At 38.4% G+C, this 13622-nt stretch overlaps 1 protein-coding gene across 8 annotated transcripts in view; it reads right to left on the bottom strand.

The window, feature by feature from the left end:
* Positions 1-13622, bottom strand: part of SPINK5 (serine peptidase inhibitor Kazal type 5) — a 71556-nt gene that overhangs the window by 19554 nt on the left and 38380 nt on the right. For 6 of the 8 annotated variants that reach the window (XR_004024003.2, XR_016392793.1, XR_016392792.1 and 3 more), the window contains 5 exons: positions 6531-6658; positions 5826-5886; positions 3356-3483; positions 1664-1775; positions 84-211 (listed from right to left, as the gene is read on the bottom strand). Coding sequence is in view for 1 of the 8 variants with exons in the window: in XM_022590034.3 (XP_022445742.1) it covers positions 84-211; positions 1664-1775; positions 3356-3483; positions 5826-5886; positions 6531-6658 (557 nt within the window). In the remaining 7 variants the exon portion in view is untranslated. The remainder of the gene's footprint in view (positions 1-83; positions 212-1663; positions 1776-3355; positions 3484-5825; positions 5887-6530; positions 6659-13622) is intronic. The other 2 variants (XR_004024004.2, XR_016392794.1) reach the window with 1 other exon arrangement.

Here is a 13622-nt window from a genome sequence, read left to right as displayed (position 1 = left end):
CTATAGGCAAATGAGAAATAACCATTAATTCAGGAGGAACAGGTGGCTATCTTTTAAACATGCAGGTTGAGAGAATTACTTACAGTTTCTCTTTACACATGGCACACTTATTGTTGTATGATTTGCCATTTTCATTGCGTACAGGATCAATCTCCCGAGTACAGCTAAGTGCTCCATTTTTCATTTGTTTCCGATACTCAGCACATTGGTCCTGAAAGGGAAGAAGAGAGCAGGCCTCCTGGATGACTTGGTCTGTTGTATTGTTATTAAGTTTGTTAAATAATTTGAGTAAGAAGCTCTTGTCTGTGTCCTCTTATAAGGCATGTAACATCTAGGATTGCTGTCTACAGAAGAGGAGGGGCTGGAATTATCCATATTCTAAGACATCTGTTGTCATGGGTAATGTTGCTTTTAAGGTTCTACAAAGGGAAATTATAAAGCTGGTTGGGATTTAATCGCACAAATCAAGGGTAAGCAAACTATAGCCTACAGGACTAATCTGTCCTGCTGTCTGTTCTTACATATGAAGTTTTATATATAAAACTTGAAACGCACCCTCACTCATTCATTTAAATATTATTTATGGCTGCTTTCCCACAACAGTGGCTATTCAACAGAGTTGAATAGTTGCGACAGAGACCGTGTGACCCGTAATGCCTAAAATATTTGCTATCTGGCCTTTTACAGAAAAAAAAAAATTTGCTGACCTCTAATGTAGATAGAAGGGAGAAAGAAGTGCTGGGAGAAAGCACAGAATCATGCAAAATGCCAAGGAAGACAGGCTTAAGCAAATTATGAAGATAGAAAGTCTATCATTTGAGAGTGAGAACTCAGGTTCCTACAGGAGAAAATATGGAAAAACAGAAAAGCCAAAATTTATCAAAGGCAGATATTGGGCCTGTGTCAGATCTGGAGGCAAAGAGATGGTCTTGATATCCCCAGGTCATAAGAATAGAAATAAGGTGGCTGTGATCTCAGGCAGTTGTGTTCACATGCCCAAGGAGTAAGCTTACATGCCACACTGTCATGCTGACACTTAAAAAAAAAGTCTCAGGAAATGTGCTAAACACTTGCCTAAATTATTTTATTGTATCCCTATAAGAGTAGTGCTAAGTAAGAGAAACTAGAGTTGAGTGAGATGAAGTGATTTATTCAGTGCTTTGCAAGTCCAAGTGGCATGGGTAGGATGATACCTCAAACTATCTGACTCGGAAACCTGTGCTCTTTTACCATATTATCCTGCCTAGGAACAACAGAAAATATACTTCCAAAAAGTGGCTCCATTCAGGGAAAGAGAGAATAATGAAAGGAAATGAAGAGCATGTGATGCTGATGTGGAACATCTCCACATTTATACCACTTACTCTCCTAGGATCATTTATTGGCCTGAAAGCTAGATGATATAAAGAGGAGTCAAGAGACTGGGGTCTGGTATTCATGTTAATTATTTCCAAGTTTAAAGAAGTCAAAGTGAGCCCTAGAGAAACTAAAAATTGCTCAGATATTACTCTACAGTCTTAAGGGGAAAATCCCCTGTCCTTCCAAGGATGCTTTCCAACTCAGCACTACATACATTCATAGCCTTTGACCATAGGGTCTGCCGGGGTCCCAGTGCCATTGAGTTGAGCCCACTCTGGTTATGGAAATTAGAGGCTGCTCTCACCTGAGCTTTCCCTCTTCTGCCACGTTTGCAACCATTCCGTGCAGCTTTTCTCTGACCTTCCTTTTCTTTTCTCTCCTTTTCTTTTCTCTTTCTTTCTTCATCTTCTTTCTGGCTGGAAATTGGAAAGTGGGAGGTAGGGAATAATAGATTACAGAGAGTGGAATGCATTTCTGTGAGTTTCTCATCATATGACCAGATTAGATTTGTATGGAATTCACCAGCATTTATTGAACACCTATTACATTGCAGGCCCTCTTCTTTGAAAATATCAATAGAAAGATGAATTATGTCGCATCCTTTTGCCTGGAAGAGCTCTCATTGCAGTAGAAGAAAACCAGCGTTTACATAACCTCAAGCAAGACTAGGTGAACAATTAATTAGCATTTTGTAAATGCTCATGTGAACCTCCAGCTGGATTTCTCTCAAATACCTCATGTTCAAAAGGTCCCAAAATAATTATCTTCTCTACCAAATGTGTTCTTCCTCCTGGATTCTCTTTCACAAAGAACAAAACACTGGAGCCATCCCTAACCGCTCCCTCTCCTTCAGCTCGCATAGCTGTTGCCACAGGACGTTGGTTTCACTTTCACAGTGTCTCCTATGTTGACCCACTCACCTTCTATTCTAGCTCCCTTGCTCTAGTTACCTCTCACTGGATTATTGTAATCCCCTACTACCGCCAGCGGTATTCTGAATTTTAGTCCCTTCCTCTTTTCTTCTTTTTACTGCTGACATATGAATCTTCCGAAAGGAACCATATTTACGCCACTTACTCTCCTAGCTGAAAAATTTTAGCAGCTTGCCACTGTATATAGAATTGACTTCAAAATCCATGATCTGGCATTCACAGTTGGTGAAGTGGGTAAGCTCTGACTAAACTAAAATGACTTGCTCTCTTTATGTACATACAGTACAGTTTCTTTAATTTTAGATTTTACCTACGCTGTTCCTTCTTCCTCTCATTCCTTCCCATACTGTTCACATATGATCCAAATTACCAGATCTAATTCTATTCTTCCATAAAACTTTCTATTAACGCTCCCTTTCCTAAACTACCACAACACACTGTATATATCATTTTTCACTTAGCAATTCCTCCTTTGTGTTATATTAATTTATGCCCATGTCTAAACCTTACTGAACTATATGATTTTTGGTAATACTGTTTCATTCAACTTTGTATAACCAACCGTTATACACATTATACATTGTACATGTTCAGCAAATGACTGTTAATGACAAATATTTTAGGTGTACTTCCAAACTTTGTGTAAAGCTATTTTTAGTTTCCTAGAAATGTGATTTTTTTTTTCCAAAAATGCAGGTAGAGGCGTTAGATTGATAGTAAAATCTGTGTATGTTCTTTCCGATGGGGATTACAAAATAATCCAGAAAAGGGATCCACCTGACAGCAAAGGGCTTAAGATTTTATCAAGAAAGATGGTGTGATCATTGTAAGGTGCTACCCCAGAACTAATGGAGAATGTAGTGTAATAACTTAGTCATCTATTGCCTATTTCTAGAATTGTGAATCTTAGCCTCTGTAAAGAGAGATTCACCCCAAAATGCTTTAGAGATCATCATTTGTCATTTTTACACGTAAGGAAAGGACAAACACAATCTATATTATCTTCCCAGCTCTTTGCCTCCCGGCTCTGCCACCCACAGCATGGGCTTCATCTGTGCACTCACAGGACTTCTTTGCACATGGCGCACTTGTTGCCATGGGTCTTGCCATCTGGGCCACGCACAGGATCATTTTCTCGAGTGCAGAAAAGACTTCCATTTTTCAGAAGGCTCCGAAATTCACTGCATGTATCCTAAAAGGAGGAGAAAAGGCAAGAGCTTGGGTATTTTCTTGGAAATTACTTTGTTGGGTCCCTACTAAGTGCTTCCTGGAAAAAAAAAAAAAAAGAAAATGACCTATGAATGTTTCTTTCTGGCAACTGTTTTGTTCAAATCCTAGTAAGCACACAGGACTTAAAAAGAGGTTTCTGTTTCTTTTTCCTTGAGATATAGCCTCCAAATCCAGACTGAACCTGCAGTCACACACAAGCAAGAACCTCTTAATAAACTGGGTTCTCTGCAGACTGGTCACAGTCCTTAGTCAAGATTTTATTGTCCCTCTCTATTATATTATAATGCAATAAAAACACTGCACATGGCATAGAATTTTAAAGAATTAAGGTTTAGGTAGAACTTTGAAGTTCACCTGGTGCAACCATCTGTATTACGTCTCAATCCCCTTTATGTCATACCTGCCAAAAAGTGGTCTAATTTGCACTGGAATACCTACAGTGATGAGTTCGTTACCCTCCAGATAGTTCATTCCAAAATTTCTTAGATCATTCCCACAGATTAGCCATAGTGCTACTTTGGGAGGATCTTGGAAAATATCTCTAATCAATCCTATAGGATCCTTATTCTTAGAGTTTTATTCTTCTAAGATGTCACTGCATGGGATGAATATGTTCTTTCAAACCAGTAAGCAAAGTCAACATATTTTACTTCCCTCAGAAAAATTGAGTATATTTTCCTTCCTGCACGCAGAAAGTCCTTCATATATTTGGAGAAAGCTTTCTTGTCCTTCTCCATAGCTCCCTATGTGCTTTTCCAAGAGCAAAGCATCCCCAGATACTTCAGTCTTTCTGTTCCAATCTGTTTCAGTCATTTGCACCATTTTGCATTCTTAATTCTTCCCCTTTCCTAAAGAATTTAACATAATATTCCAGGTATGTCCAGACAAGCCCAATATGTTGACAGCTATATAATATCATTAGTTAGAATTCCATTCTGTCACCAAGAGACCTTGGATGAGGGGGTCTTGCCTCTCTGTGCCTCAGTTACCTCTTCTATAAAATGGAAATAATGATAGTATCTGTTCCACACAGTTAAAATAATAATGGCCAATATCTATCAAGTATTCAATATATGTGCTGAATTGTTATGAGAATAATGTGAAATAATGTATATCTACTATATCTACAATGACTGACATCTAGGAAGTACTCAGTAAATTTTAGCTTCCGAGTTATGAGGAATTGAGATAGAATAAGCAAATCACTTAAGATCATATAATTAATTACTGGTGGCAAGTAAGATTCAACTTGTGTTTTTTTCTGTATCTTTTAGTTCAAGTCAAAACTCAGTGAGGACAAGAGTGAGTTTTTTCCTAGCTTTCCTTCAAGGTTCACTGCCTGATTCCCTAACTGGTCATATTTAGCAAAAGAAATATGATATGAGAGGATAGTTTATGGGTAGTAGCTAATGTGAAATCAGAAATCGTCTGATACTGAAGAATATTTTCTTATTGATGTTGAAAAGGGAAGCATATGAGCTACTCATATTATTTTTAAATTCAGGCTCACAATTGTGGGAAAAATAACTGTAAACAAACCAATCATACAGAATTCCAAGTGATACTTCATTATAGATTATTTTTAATATCAATAGTTTTTGATGGGGGCAAGGAAATATCCACAAACCTGGAAAAATCTACCTGGAGTCATTCATTTTGAAACCAAGAAAATATTATTGGGGAAAGTTGCTCTTCTATTTTTCTGCCAACTGCTGACACCAGAGATAATTAAAGTTAAAGCAAGGAACACACCTGGTTTGACCAAATGTGTTCATCCAAAGCTACATAGTGTGTTAGGAATAATGCTAGATTTGGTGTCAGGAAGTCTAAGTTTGAATTGTTTCTGTTTTGCAGCTGTGAGAACTTTGAAAAAGTATGAAGATTCTGATACCAATAGTCTCACTACCTTTGTAAGCAAGTTCTTCCTCCTTCTGGATTTTAAATCTTCAATTAAAAATAGGGCATGGAGTAAATCAGAGGTTTGCAAACTATGGCCCATGAGCAAAATATGGCCTACCACCTTTTTTGTGTAAGTAAAGTTTCATTGGAACACAGCCATGCCCATTTATCTGCATATCATCCATGGCTGTTTTAGAGCTACAGTAGCAGAGTTGAGTAGTTGTGACAGAGACTGAATGGTCACAACCTAAAATATCTACTGTCCGGCCCTTTAAGAAAATTTTATCAACCCCTGGACTAACTAAACCTTGAGTTCTCTCACATAGGCCTTCAGTGATTCCATGAGTTATTTTTAAAGAGAAACTGCAAAACCGCATTGTGGTATGAAGCTTCCAAAATAACTACCTTTTCAGCTCCTCTCTTAGGTCTTTTGGATTCAGCTTCTTTTTCTTTTGCTTCTTGCTGGCTGTAAGAGAAAGGCAGGGGGAACAATCATTCCTAGTACCCAATACATATTATCCTAAAGGGGAATCTCTCTTGATAGATATATTCCATTACTTCTACACCTATACCAACTTAGCTTGGGAGTAGAAAGGTAAATGTACACCTCTCCATATTGTTCTTCTTGTTTTTAGTATTGCTTAAAGAGTAAGACACATATGCCATGGCCAGCCAGTAAAGAAATTTTCACTACTCTGTTTATTTTGGAAAACAAAGATATCGGCCTTCTCCTCAGAAAGCAACTAGGGTACTTAAAAAATGACTAAATATTAGCAAATTTTTAATTTGCTAGCACCCAGTGATTACATCTTTGGATTATTCATGACAGTATGTATGCAGAGAACAAAAATTCCAATCCTTATATGCCATTAACTCTGGAGGAGTTTCCTCTTAGCACATAGTCCTCCCTTAATGGCAATTCAAATACCTTTCAGAACACTGAGAACACTACAAAGAAATGCACCAAGTATATGGCTTTGTAAATCCCCAAACTCAGTGCAAAGATAGCCATCTGCCTCCTAGAAAAAACCTTCAATATCATCTCTCTTGCCCACCACAGGCCTGTCTTCTCCGACACTCAGCAGGAGCAGTGACTGCAGCTCTACTCACAAGAAGGCCGCACACATGAAGCAGGTGTTGCCATGGATTTTCCCATCTGGGCCCTCGATGGGGTCATTCTCTGTGGTGCAGGGAAGACTTCCGTTCCTCACATAGTTACGGTATTCACGGCACAGCTGCTGCCAAGTGAGGGAGGGTTTAAGAATCAGGTAACTAGGGCTTCCCTGGTGGGGCAGTGGTTGGGAGTCCACCTGCCGATGCAGGGGACACGGGTTCATGCCCCGGTCCGGGAAGATCCCACATGCTGCGCAGTGGCTGGGCCCGTGAGCCATGGCCGCTGAGTCTGCATGTCCGGAGCCTGTGCTCCGCAACGGGAGAGGCCACAGCAGTGAGAAGCCCGTGTACCACAAAAAAAATAAAAAATAAAAAATAGAATCAGGTAACTAAATATTGAAAGCTTCCTCCACATTACCCCTTTGAAAACTATGATATAATGTCCCAAACATAATGGATGCATCAAGAAGACGATGCAGAAGGTTAGTATTAGCCAAGACGCTGTTCAGAGGCCTAGGTCACACATTGTTTGGAATATGAGATTGCTGTCACTTATCTAATTATAAAACCTTCAATTTACCCGAATATTATTCTGGGCTAGGCACTGTGAGACATACAAAAAAGAATGATTTATTGTCCCTTTCGTAAAGCAATTTGTGGTTGGCAGAATAATAGCTCCTGCCCCCAAATTTGTCCAAGTCCAGATATCCAGAACCTGTGAATATACTGCAGGGCAGGGGGGACTTTGCAGATGTGTTTAAGTTAAGGACCTAGAGATAGGGATATTATCCTGGATTATCCTAGTATGCCCAATGAAATTAAAAGGGTCAGTCCTTAAAACTGGAAGAGTAAGACGGGAGAGAGGGAGAGGGAGATATGACTACAGAAGAACAATTAGAGATGCAATGTTGTTGGCCTTGAAGACGATGGAAACAGTCCAGGAGCCAAGGAACATGAACGGCCTCTAGAAGCTAGAAAAAGCAGAGACATTCATTGCAGAGTTCCTGGAAAATGAAGAAAATATGTTCTCAGAGTGGTTTCCTATCCTCCCTACACTTTTGTCTATTATGAAGAATAAGTAATGCAGAGTAAGAAGTAAAAAGAAAAGTGATTACATGTAGCAGTAAGTCAGTAAGCATTTAAAAGTCTTCTATCGGGGCTTCCCTGGTGGTGCAGTGGTTAAGAATCCACCTGCCGATGCAGGGGACACAGGTTCAAGCCCTGGACTGGGAAGATGCCACATACCACAGAGCAGCTAAGCTCGTGCGCCACAACTACTGAGCCTGCCTGCCACGACTACTGAAGCCTGCACACCTAGAGCTCGTGCTCTGCAACAAGGGAAGCCACTGCAGTGAGAAGCCTGCGAACCACAATGAAGAGTAGCCCCCCACTCACTGCAACTAGAGAAAGCCCGTGTGCAGCAACGAAGACCCAATGCAGTCCAAAATAAATAAATTAATTAAATTTAAAAAATTAAAAAAATAAAAAAATAAAAGGCTTCTATCATAGACTCAGAATTGTGATGTCACTATAGTGGATCTGTAAATATTTACCATCAGCATTCTTTTGAGGGTGCTTAAATATTGGTGCAGAAGAAGGCTGATAAAATTGGTGGAGAGCAATATAAAATATATATGTTTATGATGTGTTGCACATCACAGTCTATAAAAGCTAGGAAAGATCAAGGTGAGGAGATTCAACAGGCCTGGAAGGGGAAGCTTCCTGGAAAAACTGAGAGTATACATACAGGATAAACCCTAGGAAAAACACACCAAGGCACATATTAATCAAACTAACAAAAACTAAATTCAAAGAAAAAATATTAAAAACAGCAAGGGAAAACCAAAATATAACATACAAAGGAATCCCCAGAAGGTTATCAGCTGATTTTTCAGCATAAACTCTGCAAGCCAGAAGGGAGTGGCCGGATATACTTAAAGTGATGAAAGAGAAAAACCTACACCCAAGATTACTCTACCCAGCAAGGATCTCATTCAGATTTGATGGAGAAATCAAAAGCTTTTCAGACAAGCAAAAGCTAAGGGAATTCAGCACCACCAAACCAGCTTTACAACAAATGCTACAGAAACTTCTCTAGGTGGGAAACACAAGAGAAGAAAAAGACCCACAAAAACAAACCCAAAACAATCAAGAATATGGTAATAGGAACATACATATTGATAATAACCTTGAATGTAAATGGATTAAATGCCCCAACCAAAAGACACAGACTAGCCGAATGGTTACAAAAACAAGACCCATATATATGCTGTCTACAAGACACCACTTCAGACCTAGGGACACATACAGACTGAAAGTGAAGGCATGGAAAAAGATATTCCATGCAAATGGAAATCAAAAGAAAGCTGGAGTAGCAATACTTGTACCAGATAAAATAGACTTTAAAATGAAGACTGTTCCAAGAGATAAGGAGGGACACTACATAACAATCAAAGGATCAATCCAAGAAGAAGATATAACAGTTACAAATGTTTATGCACCCAATATAGGAGCACCTCAATACATAAGGCAAATGCTAACAACCATGAAAAGAGAAATCGACAGTGACACAATAATAGTAGGGGGCTTTAACACCCCACTTACACCAATGGACAGATCATCCAAACAGAAAATAAATAAGGAAGGACAAACTTTAAGTGACACAATAGACCAGATAGATTTAATTGATATTTATAGAACATTCCACCCGAAAGTGGCAGAGTACACTTTCTTTTCAAGTGCACATACAACATTCTCCAGGATAGATCACATCTTAGGTCACAAATCAAGCCTCAGAAAATTTAAGAAAATTGAAATCGTATCAAGCATCTTTTCTGACTATAACACTATGAGACTGGAAGTCAATTAAAGGAAAAAAACTGTAAAACCCACAAATACATGGAGGCTAAACAGTGTGCTACTAAATAACCAAGAGATCACTGAAGAAATCAAAGAAGAAATTAAAAAATACATAGAAACAAATGACAAGGAAAACACGACAACGCAAAACCTATGGGATGCAGGAAAAGCAGTTCTAAGAGGGAAGTTTATAGCATTCAATCTCACCTCAAGAAACAAGAAAAATCTTAAGTAAACAACCTAAACCTACACTTAAAACAACTAGAGAGGGCTTCCCTGGTGGTGCAGTGGTTGAGGGTCTGCCTGCTGATGCAGGGGACACGGGTTCGTGCCCCGGTCCAGGAAGATCCCGCATGCTGCAGAGTGGCTGGGCCCGTGAGCCATGGCCGCTGAGCCTGCGCGTCTGGAGCCTGTGCCCTGCAACGGGAGAGGCCACAACAGTGAGAGGCCCGCGTACCGTGAGGAAAAAAAAAAAAAACAACTAGAGAAAGAAGAACAAAGACAACCCAAAGTCAGTAGAAGAAAAGAAATCATAAAGATCAGAGCAGAAATAAATGAAATAGAAATGAAGAAAACAATAGGAAAGATCAATAAAACTAAAAGCTGGTTCTTTGAGAAGATAACAAAATTGATAAAGCCTTAGCTAGACTCATCGAGGAAAAAAAGGGAGAGGGTGCAAATCAGTAAAGTTAGAAAGGAAAAAGGAGAAACCACAAATGACACTGCAGAAATACAAAGGATTATAAGAGACTACTACAAACAACTATATGACAATAAAATGGACAACCACGAAGAAATGGACAAATTCTTGGAAAGGTGCAATTTTCCAAGACTGAACCAGGAAGAATTAGAAAATATGAACAGACCTATCAATATAAACAGTAATGAAATTGAAATCATAATTAAAAATCTTCCAACAAACAGAAGTCCAGGACCTGATGGCTTCACAGGTGTATTCTATCAAACATTTAGAGAAGAGCTAACACCCATCCTTCTCAAACTCTTCCAAAAAATTGCAGGGGGAGAAACACTCCCAAATTCATTCTACGAAGCCACCATCACCCTGATACCAAAACCAGAAAAAGATATCACAAAAAAAGAAAACTATAGACCAATATCACTGAGGAACATAGATGCAAAAGTCCTCAACAAAATACTAGCAAACAGAATCCAACAGCACATTAAAAGTATCATACACCATGATCCAGTGGGATTTATCCCAGGGATGCAAGGATTCTTCAGTATACGCAAATCAATCAGTGTGGTACAGCACATTAACAAATTAAGGAATAAAAACCATATGATCATCTCAATAGGTGCAGAAAAAGCTTTTGACAAAGTTCAACACCCGTTTATGATAAAAACTCTCCAGAAAATGGGCATAGAGGGAACCTATCTCAACATAATAAAGGCCATATATGACAAAGCCACAGCAAGCATCATACTCAATGGTGAAAAACTGAAAACATTTCCACTAAGATCAGCAACAAGACAAGGATGTCCACTCTCGCCACTCTTATTCAACATAGTTTTGGAAGTCCTAGCCATGGCAATCAGAGGGAAAAAAAGAACTAAAAGGAATACAAATAAAACTGATACAAGGAATACAAATAAAACTGTCACTGTTTGCAGATGACATGATACTATACATAGAGAATCCTAAAAACGCCACCAGAAAACTATTAGAACTAAGCAATGAATTTGGAGGGTTGCAGGATACAAAATTAATGCACAGAAATCTCTTGCATTTCTATACACCAACAATGAAAAACAGAAAGAGAAATTAAGGAAACTCTCCCATTTACCATTGCAACAAAAGGAATAAACTTATCTAGTAATAAACCTGACTAAGGAGGCAAAAGACTCGTACTCAGAAAACTATAAAACACTAATGAAAAATATCAAAGATGACAAAAACAGATGGAGAAATATACCATGTTCTTGGATTGGAAGAATCAATATTGTGAAAATGACTATACTACCCAGAGCAATCTACAGATTCAGTGCAATCCCTATCAAACTACCAGTGGCATTCTTCACAGAATTAGAACAAAAAATTTTACAATTTGTATGGAAACACAAAAGAACCCGAATAGCCAAAGCAATCTTAAGAAAAGCAGAGTTGGAGGAATCGGGCTCCCTGACTTCAAACTATACCACAAAGCTACAGTAATAAAGACATAGAAATATAGATCAGTGGTACAGGATAAAATGCCCAGAGATAAACCCACACACATATGGGCACCTAATTTACAACAATGGAGGCAAGAACATACAATGGAGGAAAGACAGCCTCTTCAATAAGTGGTGCTGGGAAAACTGGACAGCTACATGTAAAAGAATGAAATTAGAACACTACCTAACTCTACACAAAAAAAAACTCCAAATGGATTAAAGACTTAAATGTAAGACCAGACACTATAAAACTGTTAGAGGAAAACATAGAAAAAACACTCTATAACATAAACCATAGCAAGATCTTTTTTGACCAACCTCCTAGAGTATTGGAAATAAAAACAAAAATAAACAAACGGGACTTAATTAAACTTAAAAGCATTTGCACAGCAAAGGAAACCATAAACAAGACAAAAAGATAACCCTCAGAATGGGAGAAAGTATTCGCAAATGAAACAACAGACAAAGGGTTAATCTCCAAAATATACAAAGAGCTCATGGAGCTCAATATCAAAAAAAACAAACAATCCAGTTAAAAACTGGGTGGAAGACATAGACATTTCACCAAGGAAGACATGCAGATGGCCAAGAGGCACCTGAAAAGATGCTCAACATCAGTAATTATTAGAGAAATGCAAATCAAAACTACAATGAGGTATCACCTCAGGCCAGTCAGAATGGCCATTATCAAAAAATCTAGAAACAATAAATGCTGGAAAGGGTGTGGTGAAAAGGGAACACTTGTGCACTGCTGGTGGGAATGTAAATTAATACAACCACTATGGAGAACAGTATGGAGTTTCTTTAAAGAACTATCATACGACCCAGCAATCCCACTACTGGGCATATGCCCTGAGAAAACCACAATTCAAAAAGAGACATTTACCACAATGCTCATTGCAGCTCTATTTACAATAACCAGGACATGGAAGCAACTTAAGTGTCCATCGACAGATGAATGGATAAAGAAGATGTGGCACATATATACAGTGGAATATTACTCAGCCATAAAAATAAACGAAATTGAGTTATTTGTAGTGAGGTGGAGGGACCTAGGGTCTGTCATACAAGTGAAGTAAGTTAGAAAGAGAAAAACAAATACTGATGCTAACGCATATATATGGAATCTAAAAAAAAAAATGGTACTGATGAACTTCGTTGCAGGGCAGGAATAAAGATGTAGACATAGAGAGTGGACTTGAGGACACAGGGTGGAAGGGGGAAGCTGGTGCGAAGTGAAAGTAGCATTGACAATATATACACTATCAAATGTAAAATAGCTAGTGTGAAGCAGCCGCATAGCACAGGGAGATCAGCTCGGTGCTTTGTGATAACCTATAGGGGTGGGATAGGGAGGATGGGAGGGAGGTTCAAGAGGGAGGGAATATGGGGACATATGTATGCATATGGCTGATTCACTTTGTTGTACAACAGAAACTAACACAGTATTGTGAAGCAATTATACTCCAATAAGGATCTATTAAAAAAAAAGAAAGAAAGACATATCTGAAACAAAGATATGGGAGAGAGAACAAATATGAAAGTATGATGCCTGGAGAAACTGACACCTTTCTGGGAGTTACTTGATAAAGTCCAGGGATGGGGGATGCATATTTGAAACAGAAGAGTAACAATGGGAGTGGAGAGGAGGAGGAATGTGTTAAGACCATTTGAAAAATCTAATAGGATTTAGAAACTGATCAAACATTAGGGATAAAACAAATTTTCAATTCTGAATTACTAATAAAAAGATGGTTCCAGGTAACAGAAAGTTACTGAGAAAATGAATCAGTTTAAAGGCAACATTTTAAACTGTGTCAACTTTCCCCCCCAAATTATTAGGCTTATACTTTTGAAGCTGTTGTCAGGAAACAGAATAAATAAAGGTAAACCTTGTGTAAGGCTATGTGAGAGTAATCCTACATCTGTGTAATGACAGACTTTGCTCTGCTGCTTATAAAATTGTAAAATTATAGAAATGTGAAGTAGATTAAAAATAATTAGAAAGTCAAAGGATTTAATTAATAGTCATAATTGAAAGTGAAAATACTAGTA

This window comes from Delphinapterus leucas, chromosome 3 (assembly GCF_059928025.1).
Source record: "Delphinapterus leucas isolate spDelLeu-1000000601 "Yukka" chromosome 3, BTC_Dleu_Yukka2, whole genome shotgun sequence".
Classification (NCBI taxonomy): Eukaryota; Metazoa; Chordata; class Mammalia; order Artiodactyla; family Monodontidae; genus Delphinapterus; species Delphinapterus leucas.
Note: the sequence above shows the minus strand (reverse complement) of the source record. Positions and strands in the feature narration are given on the sequence as shown.